Below are 17,144 nucleotides of genomic sequence, written 5' to 3' on the forward strand. Positions count from 1 at the left end.
GGACTTTTCTTACAATTTTTTCATGGAAGTTCTTGAAAGGTTAGGAAAATTGTGATTTTTGTGGATTAAAGTTTGGCTCAAAGCGCTACCTACTGGTTCAACCAGGTTTAGTTTCAACCCAGTTGTAGAGGTGGCTGTTTGGGACTACGTAGGAATGAGCCTGCCGCCTAAGTTAACCTTTAAAGATGGATGCTGAGTATCAAATGCTGATCAAGTAATGTGCAGCCTTTTTGTGCGGTGCCTGTCAATCTGTATCGCTCTCCATCTGCCAAATGCCGGCTGTGCTGACTGGGTCTGACTAAATCCTGATTCTTGCGTTCATGACCCGACCCTCCTTATCCCTGTACTTCTCTCAGCCTCTTGCATTTTTTCTAAATTTTGTAGTGGGAGTTAGTCTAAAAGCAAAAAGTCTTATCACAGTGGCTCAGCATTAATTCAGTCCACTGAAACTTTTTGCACGTCCAGTCCGGAACAACTCTGGTTGCCCTTTGACCCTTCACTCCTCTGAGCGTATATCTGATTCTCTGAGCTGTGTGATACTGAAGTTGGGTTCAAATCTACAGTGATGCTGGCTTTCAGCTTCAGTGTTCACAAAATGAGTCCACATTTTCATCTTCTCATTATTCCTCTGTTATTTAAGGAGACAGTTTCTGGCTTTCAGGAAGAAACATTTCTATGGTTAAAGGGTAAAGTATGGAAACACCGTCCTTTACACTTGATATAAAAACTAGCTCTTATGTGTCTTTATCATGTTAGATATCCCAAACAGTGCAGCATCTTCTTTATTTTTAGTTATACAATGAAACTTTACTTATTATTATTAAAGAAAAATGCAAAAACCAGTTATTTTGCACAGAGTTAAAATGTGTTTTTGAATGTTTAGACTTTGTTTTCAGATCCTAGAAAAGAAAAAACAAGTGTTGTATAATTTGTATTCAATAATAAGGTGCTAATATGTTCACAATAATGCATTTTATTTACCCATTTGGTCAAATATATATATATAAAAAAGACTATGAAGACATTTTTATACCTTGAAAAAAAATAGGTATTTGTTTTTTATTTTAAAATGATAAATATTTATTTATCATATTTATTTATTTGTATAAAATCCCTCCTGGATTTTTAATTTTTTATATTTGCATCTTTCATAAAAAGCTAATTGCCACATGAAACGTGTATCCCAATGAACTATTATTTGTTTATTATTAACCTCAGCCAAAGTTCAGCTAATAAAGACAAAATAAAATCTCTTAACAGGTGATAAGCAACACGCATGATGCTCCGTCCTGCTCAACACTCCAGATTAGGATGGTGTTCGATATCAGACCTTTAATTATAAAAACATCTGCTCCATGCAGAGAAAGTAAAGTTCCCCCCAGACTGCAGCTTATATAAAAAAGTGTAATTAATATTCTCTTTTTCCCAGCTTGCTGTACAGAGAAATCAGCCTATTGTGGAGATGGAATAATTACCTAAAGAGAGCTTCAGGGAGGCAGACTGTGAAACCAGCAGAGAAATTGGTCTAAAGAAACACTTTGTTAAATGATTTAAATGTTGGGATTTAAAAATATGCTGGACTGAGTGGGAAATCTGCAGCGGCGGTTGGTTGAGCTGGAGCCATGTTTGTCAGCAGATTGCTGCGTAACAGTTATTTCTACTCTGCTGTTGTCTTTCATTGACTTGTTTTATGTTAAGAAAACTGATCTTGACTTCTTATTCCTTCTGTTTCTTGTTGTGTTGTCTTCACAGCACCGAGCTGACCTCACTCTGCTCACGTTTACAGAGCAGGACGAGAGTTAAAGGAGAAGAACATCCTTATAAAGTGATCTATCAAAGAACTCCACATTTTGAGTGCAGCAGGTTGTGAATGTGGAGCTTTCAGTCTAGTTTGTTTTGGATAAACTAAGATAAACTAGATTTTTTACTACAGCACTGCAATTTCCCTCAAGGGATAAATAAAGTATTTTTCATTACTTTTCAAAATCCAGCGTTTAGCCTGAACCTGCCATCCTGGCACTTCTTCGTTGTAAGAACATAAGAAAGTGGACTTTTATTCAATTTAGAAACAGAAAATCTTGATAAAAGCTCCATAAATATTTGAATTGTACAATGTACACTCACAGGCCACTTTTTCAGTTACACCTGGTCAGTTTTTTTTAATCAAATATCTAATCAGCCAATCACAGGGCAGCAGCTCAACACATATAGACATCTAGACACAGTGAAGATGACTTGCTGAAGTTCAACCTGAGCATCAGAGTGAGGAAGAAATTAGATTTAAGTGACTTTAAACGTGGCATAGTTGTTGGTCTGAGTATTTCAGAAACTACTGATCGACTAGAATTTTCACACACAACCATCTCCAGGGTTTACAGAGAATGGTCTGAAGAAGAGAAAATATCCAGTGAGCAGCAGTTGTCTGGACCAGATGGACTGTTGATGTCAGAGGTCAGAGGAGAATGGGGAGACTGGTTGAAGATAATAGAAAGACAACAGGAAGTAGAATAAGCACTGGTTCCAACCAAGGTCTGCAGAATATCATCTCTGAACACACAACACATCCAACCTTGAAGCAGATGGGCTACAGGAGCAGAAGACCTCACCGGGTGCCTCCTGTCAGCTAAGAAGAGGAAACTGAGGCTACAATTCACACACACTCACCAACACTGGACAATAGAAGATGGAGAACGTTGCTGGTCTGATGAGTCTCCATTTCAGCTCCACATTCAGACTGTAGGCTCAGAATTTAGTGGAAACATCATGAAAACATGGATCTATTCTGCCTTGGATCAACGATTCACACTGCTGGTGGTGTGATGGTGTGGGGGATATTTTCTTGGCACACTTTGGACCCCTTAGTACCAACGTGGCCTGGTTTAACCACCACAGCCTACCTGAGTATTGTTACTGACCACAGTGTAGCATCTTCTGATGCTACTTCGAGCAGACTAATGCACCATGTCACAAAGCTCAAATCATCTCCACCTGCTTTCTAGAACATGACAATGAGTTCACTGGACTCCAACGACCTCCACAGTCTAAGTCCAGTAGAGCAACTTTGGGATGTGGTGGAACGGGAGATTCTCATCATGGATCTGCAGCAACTGTGTGATGCTGTCATGTCAATACGGAGCAAAACCTCTGAGGAATGTTTCCAACACCTTGTTGAATTTATGACACCAAGAATTAAGGCAGTTCTGGAGGAGAAAGTGGTCCAACCCGGAGCTAGAAGATGGATTTGATAAAAAGGCTGGTTGATGTGAGGTTTTATAAAGCACCTCCAGACAAAACAAAGACAATAAAATTGGTCAGTAAAGACTTAAATAAAAGTTGAACTGATTAAACAAATGACAGATTAAATTTTTCGTTGCAGTTTTCAAAATTTTCTAAATGTAAGATTTGCACATTTAAAAAAATCTTATTTCAGAAAAGTGTTTGTTTTGGTTTAATTACTTATTAAATCCTATTAAATACACAGATTATACAAAATGTTTGTTTGCATTAAATTTTAAAGGCAGAGACTTCAGTTGTCTTTAATTACAAATGTTTGGCTTTAATCACATTTTCTCATCATCCGATTCCGAGTTTTAGAGATTTTTAGAGAATCAACCCTACATAAACATAAACAGATCTTCATAAATCCTGTATTTACTCAAACAAACCTTTGAAATTAGATGATTTTGGAGTTTAGATCTACACTTTACTGGTTTGTGTTCAACATCGTGCTCTCGGCTCCCTGTTGGTGGTCAGATTTTTATGAGCCTGCAGCAGCCGTGAAGCAAACAGCCGCAGTATGTGGGACGGCAGGAGGTCTGTCCCACATAGCTGCTGACCCAAAACATGAAGACTGGCAGCAGTTAGAGCCATCATATGCCAAAAAAAAAAAGAAAAAAACACAGAAAAACAGGTGATGTAGCCTCAGTTTGTTAGAAAGTCTAAGTATTGAGTTGGGGCCTGTTTGTTGTTATTGAGGATGTATTTGCCAAACTATTACCTCTAGACATGTGAATATTTCCATCTGTCAATGCTTCATCTCTGCCGCCTCTGCTGCACTCTTCACTTCTAGCCTTTAGGTAAAGAGGAGGTGAGAACAAACACAAATTTATTGTGGCTTTGTTTACACCAGGGGTCTTATTTATTAAAGTTTCTGGTGCAAAAGTTGTGCTTTTTAACGATTTAACATCAGCCTTGCAGCCACTTTTGTCTGGCTGAAACATCAGCGGAAAAACCTTTGGATAAAATCCTTTATTATTACCCAAGGTAAGAATGTTATACTGCAGACACCATAGATATGGTATACACTGTGCAGCATACAGTACACACTATATTATAACATCTTTACAAATGATCATGTTTGATGAAAAATAGATTCTGAACGTAATGCTGCTGGATGGAGGCAGTGTGGAGGGATGATTGGATAAGTCTGGATCAGAGTCTAGTGTAACATCTGGTCAAAGTACCAAAACATTCTTAGGTGGAAAAAAAAACCCATCTGTGTCCTTATTTTCTTCCTGCATAAGAAAACTGGTGAGATTTCACCTCCATTTACAGCATCCCCTTTATTTCTTAGGAAGTGACATCCATTTCTGACATTCTGGAGATGAAGAGGGAGCTGATTGGTGTGGAGGTAATGCCCACCGACTGATGAACAAGACTAATCAAATCGGGCTGATTTGAGACAGAAGCTTCGGGTTTAAAGGGCCAGTTCAGCCAAAGCACAAATGTATTTTCTCACTTGTTTGTATACCAGTATCTACTCACACAAGCATGCAGTCTTTCCATCATGCTCCCAGTATAAACTACTCTTGAACATCTCTCTCCATCAGCTGAGCTCCTGTTGCATGTTGTGATGAACCCATAGAGAATTAGCATCCAGCTGTTCACCTGCTGTTTCCCTCAACCCTCTCAATCACACAGTCGTGTGAAATAGAGACAAACCCTTAACAGTTCCATGGTTTTGATAATCAAGATACAAAAAATAAGAGCAGTAAAAGACTCAGCAGTTTTCAGCAATGTTATCAGTATATTATGTCACTGTGGAGGGATTTTTCTCCACTTTTCTTTACACTGTTGCTTCAGTTTTTTCTAAGTTTGCAACATCTGTTAATGTGCAGCAATCTTAAGGTCTTACCAATTCATTTCAAACTGGTTGAGGTTTGGATTTGACTGGATCTTCATCACACCTCGATCCTTTGTTTTTTTCAGACATGATGCTGTGGATACGTATGTTACTGTGTTTGAGATTCATTTGTGACACAACCAGATGGCCTCACTTACATACTCACTACTAAATGTCCAGGTCCTGTTGATGCAAAACACTACCTAGATGAGTGTTTTATATTCCAGTGTGGATTGTCAGTTATTAAAAGCAGTTTCTTTGAGATGAATCACAGTTTTCAATAATATGAAAACAGAATAACTTTGATAACTCCAGATAAGATGCCTCATCAGTAACTGTGTACCGCTGTCTACCGTCATCAGTCCAGATATCCATGCTGCTGTCCATGTCTGCAGATAAGAGGTAATTAGGACTCGCAGTAATGGTGGTGCTACAAGACACAAAGCGGCTGCTAGATTCGTCTCCTTGTGGTTGTCCTGTAGGTGGCAGCAGAGACAGTATCTGGCATGTCCTGCAGAGTTTCTGTCTTTGTAGTGCGTCATCTCTCTTGAAGCCAAAATAGCTCCAAATAGCTGATGTGCTGTTCTTTAGAGCCACGAGTTCTTTTACATTCACAGGTCCATCGCTCTTCTTCCACCATCCCAGTGCTTACACCATGTGCAGCCGTTAGCATCCACATGGAGCATCCATTTGATTCGCTATTGACGCAGACGTGCATGCACAGCAGGGTTGAGGACAACATCACATCACTTCCTTTAAGTATGACTAATTATTACAGTTTAGGCAGTTGCTGCAATACGTATGTCACGCAGGCTGATATTGCAATGAAGGTAAATTTTTAATTTATTGTGCAGGTCCAGTCCAAACGGTTGCCTTGGAGTTTAGGTGTCAAAAGTAACATCATAGTGAAGTTGTAATGGTCAAAGTATGTTCTTTCTGAAATGAGGGCAAAGAAAACCAAAACCTGACCACATGCTAAAGAACAACATTCATGAAATGAGTGTACTGGCCCTTTAAGACTGTTCATATTGAATTACTTACAGCTCCTCATTTTAAAATAACATGGGCATCACTTCTTGTAAAACATAAAATGAAGCTCTCGTGTTGATATAATTTGTCAGAACTTTCTAGTTTTATTGTACTGGGTCCAAATTGATTGATCAGGCCTACATCCAGCTGGAGGCCATGCATTTTTCTTTCATTTAAAATCAACATATGTTGCATCATTTAAAAATGTAGTGGAACAAATTGAATTCAGTGGCAGTACTGAAAATTGCCCCAAACCCCCATCGGTACATTTAACTCTGAAACACTTGGAGCAGACATGTCCGCTCCACCAGGCAGAGCGCTGTTTTTACAGAACAGTAAATACTTCCAAGTCCCACGTCAAGCCAGGCGTCCCAGCAGGTTGCTGGCAACATGGGTCACTACTTTCATCTCGTAAAAAAGTGGATGCATCTGTTTCTGCATCCACACCATCTCTGTCCCACCGGTTCTCCCATAACGTTCAACGCTTGATTGGTCACAAACCCGGTCGTGGATATCGATTTTCTTTGCAACAAAGTCCAAATATACATTTAAAAAATATAAACTTGTCCCAGTCACTTACTGCTTCACCAAAATCACATGATTGTTTTTTTTCCTTTTGTTTTTTATCAGTTCTGAAGAGGCATATACCCAAAGTCTTTGACTTAAAGCTTAATGAATGAATAAATGAAGAGTTCCCTTCCAAAATGAGGTATTTAAAATTTACAAGAAGAGACATCTACTCATACCAAATGATTCATAGTTTTAAAAAAAAAGCAGGACACTAAAGGATAATCATTTTAGCTCCTTCTCTGACAACATAAAACATTACAGATCTTTTTAAGTCTCATTAGAATGATTAATTTAGACTTTTCTAAAATAAGTTCTTTGTTTAGGAAACAAACTCTTCACACCTTCAACATAAAACATAACAACAAACATTCAAAGAATTTCACTGTGAATCCACTGGATTATAATGTGTGCTTCCATCTAACATTTTGGGTAAAAGTTAATTAAAATATGAAATGTGGCATTGAAACAAAGAGCAGAGCTGAATGGGCAGAGAGCTGTGGACGAACACACGTCCCACCTTAAATCTTATGTAACACTTCATCTGACATAAAAAGTCTTAACATTTAATTTTTTAATTTTTTACATCGAGGAATGTTCGAGAACCAAAGAGGAAAAGAAAAAGTCATTTATTAGTTTTATATATATGTATATATACGTTTTTTTTTTAGAGTTTTCCTTCACTGCATCTTCAGTGTCTCTTCACTGTACACCTTCTGAACCCACCGACTGTTGTTATCAGATGAGAGAAGTCCGAGTGTGTGTTGGATGTAAAAGTTTGTGACTGGGCAGGTGTGAAGCAGGGAATGATGTGAGTATTTCCTATTTTCCTCCCCTACTGGATGGTGCAACATTGCCACCCTTTCTTGTTGCTCCCACGAAGGGCATGAGCTTCACAGCACATCAGCTCAGGGTCATGATCCACAAAAATAGATAAAGTGTGACTTCTGTGACGGAGAGGGGAGGGGAGTGGGGCAGGACAGAGCCAACGTTTTTCCCCGACCTTTGCTTGACACGCAGAAATGGTTGTTTCTCTCTCATGCCCCAACCCTCCCCTCCCTGTCTGGATCTGGAACTTTGTTCATAAAGGCCAAGTGATGGAGGCCTGTTTATGGGTGGGAGAGCAGCACCAAGAGCAGCCAGCCAACGACGAGCGGCAGGGAGGGGCAGACGAGCTCAGCACCGTGGTCCGAAAGGCCCGGAGAGGGAAGAGTGGAGTCTCCCTCGTCGCCCCACAATCTGTCATTCTCGTTGACCTTAAAGAAAACACACAAATCTGGAGATGAGATGTTTGTTATTGTCTAAATTCATGTCATAATAAAACCCCAGTTTCAAAGATGTTGGCATGCTGTGTAAAACGTAAATCAAATCAGAACGTAATAATTTCTTAATCTCATAATATAATATTTTACTCCCAATAGATCAGTGGTTCCCAGCCTATTTACCTCGGGGACCCCTTTCATACAAATCCCCAAAAGCCATGGGACCTCTGCCCAACGCGGGGCTGAAACCAAGCTCAGTTTGATGCTTTCAAAAGTGAGATTCTCACCAAAATAATGTTTTGAGTCCTGTCCTTTGATAGAACCAAAGTTAAATTAACAACATATAGCCTTACTTCTTTTTCTTAAAATAGGGACAATGTGTGGATATTAATCACAACCCCCTGTGTTTAGTGTGGGACCCTCTTGGGGCCCTAAGACTCAAGTTTAGGAACCACTGCAATATAACAGAAAAAAAACATGTCTGACACATTTTAGCATTTCATGGAAAATATTAGTTCATTTTAAATTTAATGGCAGCAACACATCTCTAAAAATTTGGAACAGGGGCATCAAAAGGCTGAAAAAGTAACTGGTACTAATTAAAAACAACTTAAGGAGGATTAGACAACTTATTAGGTTAATTGGCAACAGGTCAGTAACATGACTCGGTATAAAAGGAGCATTTCAGAGAGACAGTCTCGGATATAAATACGGACAGAGGTTCACCAATCTGAGACTAGAAAATAGTGGAACAGTGTCAGAAAAATGTTCCTCAACATAAAATTGTGAAGACCTTGTAGATCTCGCCATCTTCAGTGTATAATATCAAAGTAATAAGGGAGAATCTCTGTGTGCATGCGACAATGTTGAAGGTCATAACTAGATGCTAGTGATGTAGCATCTGTCTGCATTAAAACCAGACATGATTCTTTACTGGAAACCACTGCATGTTCTCAGAAAAGCTTCCAGGAATCTCCTTTGTCGTTCTGCCGGTCTTGGCTTTAAACTATTCACCTGCCACACCTTTCTGCTGTACACACCGGTCTGTTAGCCTCACTGCCAGCTCCCTCCCTCTCTGTTTGGACCTGCAGTGGGATTCAGTAAGATAACCCAGTCATTATTTGGATTTTTTTCTCTAACTGGTACCCCCATCAATCATCTCCCTTTCCCCCCAGAGATTCTTGTGTACCTGGATCCTTCCTTCTGCTCCCAACAATCTTTCATTCAATAAACCTTGTTTTAATTCATCCTCAGTTGTCAGCATCTGTTCTTGAGTCCTCTAGTCCGACGGCTAGGTCCTAGCCTTAACTCCATCCAGCTTGTGATCAGTGGACAGGTGAACAGCCTGCATGTCTGATGGTATGGGGCTGCATTAGTGCCTATGGCGTGGGCAGCGAAACATCTGCTCCCATCCAGACAACGTCTCTTTCAAGGAAGACCTTGCAGATTTCAGCAAGACAATGCTGAACCACATCCTGCATCCATCACGACAGCATGGCATCACAGGAGAAGAGTTCGGCTGCTGAACTGGCTTGCCTGGTTCTATTTACATTTTACAGTGTCCCAACCTTTTTAAAATAGGGGTTGTGGACAAAACTGTGGATGAAACATTTATATTCATTACTCTTCACATTTTAAGTCCTTTCACAGGTCTTTTTTTGGTATGTGTTAAAGGTGAATTTGTGGATTCTGATAACTAATCTTCAACAGTTGCCAGCAGCATCAAACCTCTGTCCTGAAAAGACCAACTTTCATTGGTCTGGCTGTGTTTTTAAAGCTCCAGTCAGCCTCAGTAAAAGCAAAGGCTCCATTTCTCTGTGGTCAGTCACATGTGATGAGCGAGTCCTGGACCTGAACAGTTTGTGCGAGCATTCAAAGCATTCGTCTGCTCAGCTTAGGAGAAAATCATCATTTTTGCCAGAGAAGCAGAAGTGGAGAAAATGACTACTCCACAATACGTTCCACAGAAAGGAAAATAAACAGCAAATGAAGATAACGATTACCGTCTGTAGCTCTGGTAGCTATTTACAGTAGTAATATATATTTGGCAATATGGCTGTTAAATTTACATTTAGACACTTAATGGGGGCTTTTATTCAAAGCAACTTGCAAATAAGGATTAACAGTCAAGCTTCAGAGCAGAAAGAAACTCGGCACATTAAGTGATAAAGTGATTTAAATCTATTTCGACAGACTGTAAGGAGAGCTTATACAGCTGAAAAATGCAGAATCTAACACAGTTCCTGCAACATGTTTATATATTTTTATCACTGTTTAGTGTGAAAGAATGGCCATACTTAAAAACATTTTTCATGGCATTTATTTATTTATTTTCTGAATAAAGAGGTTTTTCTTTGATAGAATTTAGTATACTTATGGGCAGATAGCAAAGAGAAGAGCACATGTAAGCCTCAACTTCCTGTTAAAGATTCTTCCTAGACAGTAACATAAGATTTAAACAAACAAACCTCCTACTTTCCAGCTCACCTAAACCATCTCCTGATCTGGAGAAAGTAGAGCTGGTTATCTTGTGTTAACACGTTGGTGGTTACCAACCAAGGTAGAGGCAAGGTTATCAACGTTAGGCAATGTTTAGTTTTTATGTTCCTTACATGTGGATTAAACTCCCAGAAAAATGCAGGTCTGCAGAAACTTTCAGTTTCAAATTAGATTTATATTATTTCCTACACCAGGGGTGCCTGGGCCCAGTCCTTGAGAACTACTATCCTGCAACTTTTAGATGCGTTCCTTCTCCAACATACCTGAATCAAATGAATGGCTCGTTACCAGGCCTCTGCAGAGCTGAACGACAGGTGGATGAGGGATTTCAGCTGTTTCATTCAGGTGTGTTGGAGAAGGGATGCATCTAAAAGTTGCAGGATAGTAGTTCTTGAGGACCGGACTTGGGCACCCTTGTCCTACACTTTAAATGGCCTTTGAATTAATCAGGTCAAATCAGCCAATCAGCATATGGGGTTAGTTCATTGACCCAGTGATTCCAAATCCTGGTCTTCAAGGCACACTATACTGCAGCTCCTAGATGTTTCCCTGCTGCAACACACCTGACTCAAATTAAATGGTTCTCTGACAAGCTCTGCACAAGTCTGCTAATGAGCCATGAATTTAAATCGTGTCGTTGCAGGGAGACATCTAAGAGCTGCAGGATAGCGTGCCTTGAAGACCAGCGTTGGGATTCACTACATTGACCTACTGAGTTTCTGGCGGAGATTGCAGACACTGGGAAGTTAAGCTGCTGTATTAAAAAAATATATCATAAACAGATGGCTATATTAGGATGAAGTTATTGTGTCACCACAAAGTTAACTGGTTAGCATCGAGCTAGTCAGGAGATGCATCTTCTCAGAGTTTCAGAGTGAGTATGACACCGTTTAAAGAACTTTGCGTTTGTAAATTTTTGTTAAGGTATTTCTTGGACATTCACACAAACTCCTGCATTAATCCAGGACTTTTCATTGGAAACCAACAAGTTACTTCTTCAGTCAGACCACAGCAACGGAACAGATTCTCCATTAGGATCATCTGGGACTGAAGGTGTTGGAACAAAGCCATCTGGTACAGTTTTCCAGTTTCCAAAGAAATGTGAGTAAAAATATTAAATGAACTCCACGAAGTTGTAGTAGCATAAACTGATGATATTGCAGATAATAGAGTGGATCTGCTTTTTGGTTGGTTTGGTGTTTGGACTGGGAGGACAGTGATTAGTTATTAGACACACCTGTTTGAAGTTGAGCTTTGGGTTCTGCTGTGTGCCAGACTGAGGATAAGCAGCCAAAGTAAGTCACTGTAAAAAGGTTTTCATAAACTGCGATTTTATCAGAGCAATTATCTGCCTAATGATGCTTGCAGATAGCTACAGGCTGTTAGTGCCCCAGGGTTTGGCAGGGTTTACTGTGCCCATGTGAAGAGATGTAGATGAATTACTTTGATAAGGTAATTTTTTTATTTTTTTGCTTTTATTTTCTTTAATTTTTTTAAAGCTTTTTATCTTTTAAGTTACATTGCCTTCCAGTTTGATGTATATAAATATAGTTTTGTAGTGATGGTCGGATAAGACTTCATGAAGTTTTCCAGCAAATTGGTTCAGAAAGTGGTTCATTTTCTTGAGGCTTCGCGTGCACATGAAACCACCTGCTGGCCAAAGTGAATAATACAGGTAGCTTTGATTTTAGCCATTTAATCTGGCACACACTGACTGTCAGTCACAGCTGCCTGAGAAAAATGTGACTTGTAATTAGTTCAAATAAATAGGGTGTTTTCTAGTGAGTATATTGTGACTATACTGTATCATATACATTAGATTATATCAATACTTTATTCATCTCTAGGGGGAAATGAACTAAAGTTGTAGGGCCCAAAGAAGACTGACCTTGCAACCTCTCAGTTAATAAACACTCCATTCAATTATGTGTGTGTGTGTGTGTGTGTTTGTGTGTAATACACATGATCAACTGTGGTTGTTTAATGAATGCATTGTATGTGTTCAAAATTGTATTGTGGTGTCATATACTACAGTAATGGCAGTAAAGGTAATATTCCTGATCTGTGGGACTTCTGGAAAATGGTGAATGTGCTTGTGCAGCAAGTAACGGCAGAACAGGGTATTTTATTAATTTAATTTTGAACCTTTTTGGGAAATAATTTCTCCAGCCTTTGACAAATTCTTTTGCATGACACAGATGAGGCTCGTGGAAGATCTGACCCAAGGTTCTGGGTTATTTTGAGTGTTTTTATAAATTCTTTCCATCTAGCCTTCCTTCTCCAGCTGCTGTTTCAATGAACAATTCTTACTTCCATGATAGATTAGTATCTTTACTTTGGTAATCTTCTGTGTGAGTTATGGGATCATGTAAAAGAGGCAGACTCGATGGCAGATGAACAATCACATGTTTTCCTAACAGGCTGAACAGCAACATGCAGAGTGCAGGTTATATAAAAAAAATAAGCAGATGTATTACTGCTGCATCATTAAAGCACAACTTACAGTTGTGTATTTTATTACAAGAGGAAGTGGACTACCTTAATACTGGAAATCCTGAGTTTCCTTAAGCCACAAATCCTGCTTGTAGTACAGGCCCATTCTCTTCATATTTACTAAGGCGTTTCAAAAGGTGTGATCCTCCAGATTTTTTTTTTTTCTTAATTATGATGCAGCACAGAACCAGGCGATATCTTGAGTTTTTAAATGACATGTAACTTCTATGAGGTTCCTTCTGGGACAGAATGCATTTTTAACTATTTCTTACACCTCTAAAATCATCATTCATAAACTACTATAATCACTTGCATATACACAAAATCAGCTTTCACATACGTGAATGAGCAATGTCTGGCATATAAACTAATGAAAATTCACACACACATACATACTGAAACTCCATGAATGATTCCAGCATTTGCATGATTTCACTGGTGTGAGAGTTAAAATGCATTTTGTCGTATACGGCACCTTGAATAGAATCTTTGTCATTGTAATAAGTACAACGTTTAAAAGTACAGTCCAATCAGATGCTTCATGTGTAAAATTAGTATAAAACGTACAGATAACGGCAACTTTAAAAAAAAAAAAGAAAAAAAAAAAAGGGGTACAGCAGAGACCCATCACTCATACACAGGCATACAGTCTGTTACTGCACGCATCCCGTAGAAAACATATTGCACATAATGTGTTTTTTAGTACCGAGTGTGGTGACTGCAGTTGGATTAAAAACTGTTTTTGAATTTGTTTGTCCTGGTTTTTATTGATCTGCAACGTCTGCCTGATGGCAACAGTTCAGTGTCCAGGGTATGAATTCTCCTTAATGATGGTCTCTGCTGTTTTTAAGGCTACAGGAACTGTGTAGTTCTAGTGTTTGGAGAGGGCAGCCACACACAGATACAATACATTAAGATACTCTCAATAGAGCACCAATAGGACACCAGCAGTCTGTGAAATTTTGTTCTTGATACCCTCAGGAAGTGAAGTCTCTGCTGTGCCTTTTTCAGCAGCTCAGAAGTGTTCACACTCCAGGTCCTCCTCAAGGTGGACCCCCAGGAAGCAGAAGTCCGCCACCCTCTTTACACAGTCCCCACCGATGTTCGTTGGCATTATGTCCTCTCTTTTCCTCTTGAAGTCAATAATGGCCTCCTTGGTTTTGGAGGTGTTGAGCAGAAGATTGTTGCTCCCACACCACCCAGTCAGTCGCTCAACCTTGTTCCTGTAGGCGGTCTCATCCCCCCTCGAGATGACTTCCACCACTGTAATTTCATCGGCAAATTTAATGCGGTTGCTGTGGTGGGTGGGAGTGCAGACATAGGTGTAGAGGGTGTAGAGCAGGGGTTCAGCACGCAGCCCTGTGGGGAGTCGATGCTGAGGACTCTGGATGTGTGTGGGCCCACTCTGACTTCAGCTGGACAGGAAGCTCCTGATCCACATGCAGGTAGCATGTGGGAGACCCAGATCAACCCGTTTTTTTCCACCAGTCTGTGGGGGAGAATGGTGTTAAACACAGAGCTGTAGGCCACACGTAGCGTCCCTGCTGCTCCAGATGGGACAGTGCAGCATGAAGGGCTGTTGCAACAGCATCTTCCATGGATCTGTTTGCCCTGTAAACAAGCTGGTGTGGGTCAAAGGTCGGTGGGAGGAATGTGATATGACCCTGTACCAGTTTTTCGAAGCACTTCATCACTACTGGGGTGAGTGCGACTGGCTGGTAGTCATTGAGACTGGTGATGTGGAGTTTCTTTAGCAGTGGGACTGTGGTGGAGGATTTCAGGCTTTGAGGGACCGTGGACTGGGACAGGGACTGGTTGAAGATACCGGTGAAAACTCCAGCCAGCTGGTCTGCACAGTCCTTCAGTACCTGTCCAGAGACGCCATCGGGTCCTTCCTTAGGTTGACGGCCCACAGCATGCGTCTCACCTCACACTCCTCCACCGTGAAGGTGGTGCTGCTGTGGGCCTCAGGGTGGTGTACAGCTGCATCTGGTGGCTTTACTTCAAAGTGGGCAAAGAAGAGATTCAGCTCCTCTGCCATGTCCATACATTTTACAGGAGGTATAGGATTATACTATCATTCAAATCTTTAGAGATCATGTTGCATTAGAATTATAATAAAAGTGCCTCAAAATGACCATTCCTACTTTCCTTGGCAGTAACACAATTTTTCAGTTCCATCTCTCTACTGAGGTGGTGTTCAACCCATCCTTTCCTCACCCATCACTCCTGTAACAGCAACATTGAGATGGACACAGACGGGAGGCTGAGGCAGGTGGAGGAGCAGGTGGTTTATTCACCTGGAGATGGTTCATATTTAAATCTACAGATGAGCTGCTAAATAACTTTTTGTGTAGAGAAAATTTAAAACTAGTTCTCCTAGTGCTCTCAAAGTAGAGTTCCAGATCTAGACCAGTAGCACCAGCATCACAGAAGCACATCATAGAACTGTGAGATAAGATAAAATCTTAACAAAAAGCTATGTTTGTATCACACTGGAACCAGGCATTAAGTAGATCACATTACCGTAAACATGAAGAAAAAGAAACAACTAAAATGAGGCGGCGTGACTCAGAGGGGTAGAGTGGTCATCTTGTAGCCTGAGGGTTACCGGTTAAATTGGCCTGTTGAGCTCATGTTGAGGTGTCCTTGTGCAAGACACCGAACCCCAAGCTGCTCCTGATGGGTCGCGGTTGAACGCCTTGCATGGCAGCTTCCACCATCAGTGTGTGAATGTGATATATAATGTAAAGCGCTTTGAGTAAAATAGCTATATAAATACAGACCATTTACCATTTAACCTTAGTTGGGAAGGAAGGGAAGGTAGGTTATCCTACTTTCAGAGTTACTGCTGTGAACCATTTATTACTAATGTGAGTCAGGGTTAGTAGAGATGGTTAGAGTACAGATTTGATGGGGGAGGAAAAAAAAAACAAACAAAAAACCTCCAGTTAGCATAGTAGGACAGCTGCATGTTACACGTTCACCATGAACAAGGGAAGATGACCGTTCTGGAACCTGGATTCTGGGACCTTGCTGTGTCTCAGATGTATACATGGACCGGTAGAGGCAGTGAAACCAGCAACGAAGGGTCTTCACATGAAGTAAAAGCAAAGCATATGTAGATGCACTAGAAGAGCAGAAGTCACAGGGTCATTCAGACTGTCGAAGTGTGTGTGTGTGAGAGAGAGAGAAGAGCGCTCAGAGGATGTGAGTCTAAAGATGTAATTTGGGTTTTGGGCATTTTCTTCAGTTTTCCCTCTGGAAATATGTGTGGCCTACTTATACATTTAGCTTGTGAAGTTTATTTATATCTGTTGGCAGATTGTCAATTATGTTATCTCCAGCATTTTTTAGTTCCCATTAGGAACAAAGTGCACAGAACGAAATTTCTTTTGCCTCAAGAAAATTAGATTATTCATAAGTTTCTCCCTATTATTAAAATCTGCAGCACAGTGTGAATGTTTAATGCAAGACTGGCTGTGCACATTAAAATTTATGCCCAACCTTTTAAATCTTTGTTTACTATGATATGGTCGTCATTTATGATGTTTGCTTTTGTAAATATGGTCCATATGGAATATGGTATATAGTTACACATAGGTGTGTGTGACATACAGCACTGTGACACACACCTCCTTTCTTTCTGTTTTGCTTCCAAGTACCCAGACTGACTTGTAATGTTTTTCAGTGGTCTTTGAACAATAGAACTCCAGCTTTCTGAAGGTCTTCAAAGAATGCTGGCTTTTTCACTTTTTAGCCAGTCCTTGTACCTAACCGTTTCTTTAAGTCACTTAACACTAAACTGCAGATCATTTAATCACATAAAAAGCTCCCAAAATAAAGAATTTTTAATGGAAAATTACTTGATTGATCCCAGAAAGATTATTAGAATAGCACAAATTTTATTTTTCTATTTATGTTTGCAAATATCAGTACATTTCTGCATATTTTATTTATCTTTTAGTTCCCTTGCTTTTAAATCTGATTGTACACTTTGCATTGCTATTGCAGCTTAAGGGGTGGTTTTTCATTTGCAAGCATTGTGCAGGCTTGGACATGTATCATATTTATGTTCTGTAAGCATCCAGTAAGTCTTCTCCAGTAAAGTGTAAATAACATTTAATTTACACTGACTCTTGCTGCTTTTTATTTTTATTTACTTTTTTTTT

The 17,144-nt window shown here is 39.9% G+C and overlaps 1 protein-coding gene across 1 annotated transcript in view; it reads right to left on the bottom strand.

Moving 5' to 3' along the window:
- Positions 1-6,232: 6,232 nt before the first annotated feature.
- gfra4a (GDNF family receptor alpha 4a) overlaps positions 6,233-17,144 on the bottom strand; it is a 190,056-nt gene continuing 179,144 nt past the window's right edge. Inside the window, exon 8 of the mRNA XM_041972787.1 lies at positions 6,233-7,974. Coding sequence (XP_041828721.1) covers positions 7,828-7,974 — 147 coding nt within the window. The 3' untranslated portion in view covers positions 6,233-7,827. The remainder of the gene's footprint in view (positions 7,975-17,144) is intronic.

Source organism: Melanotaenia boesemani, chromosome 20 (genome assembly GCF_017639745.1).
Source record: "Melanotaenia boesemani isolate fMelBoe1 chromosome 20, fMelBoe1.pri, whole genome shotgun sequence".
Classification (NCBI taxonomy): domain Eukaryota; kingdom Metazoa; phylum Chordata; class Actinopteri; order Atheriniformes; family Melanotaeniidae; genus Melanotaenia; species Melanotaenia boesemani.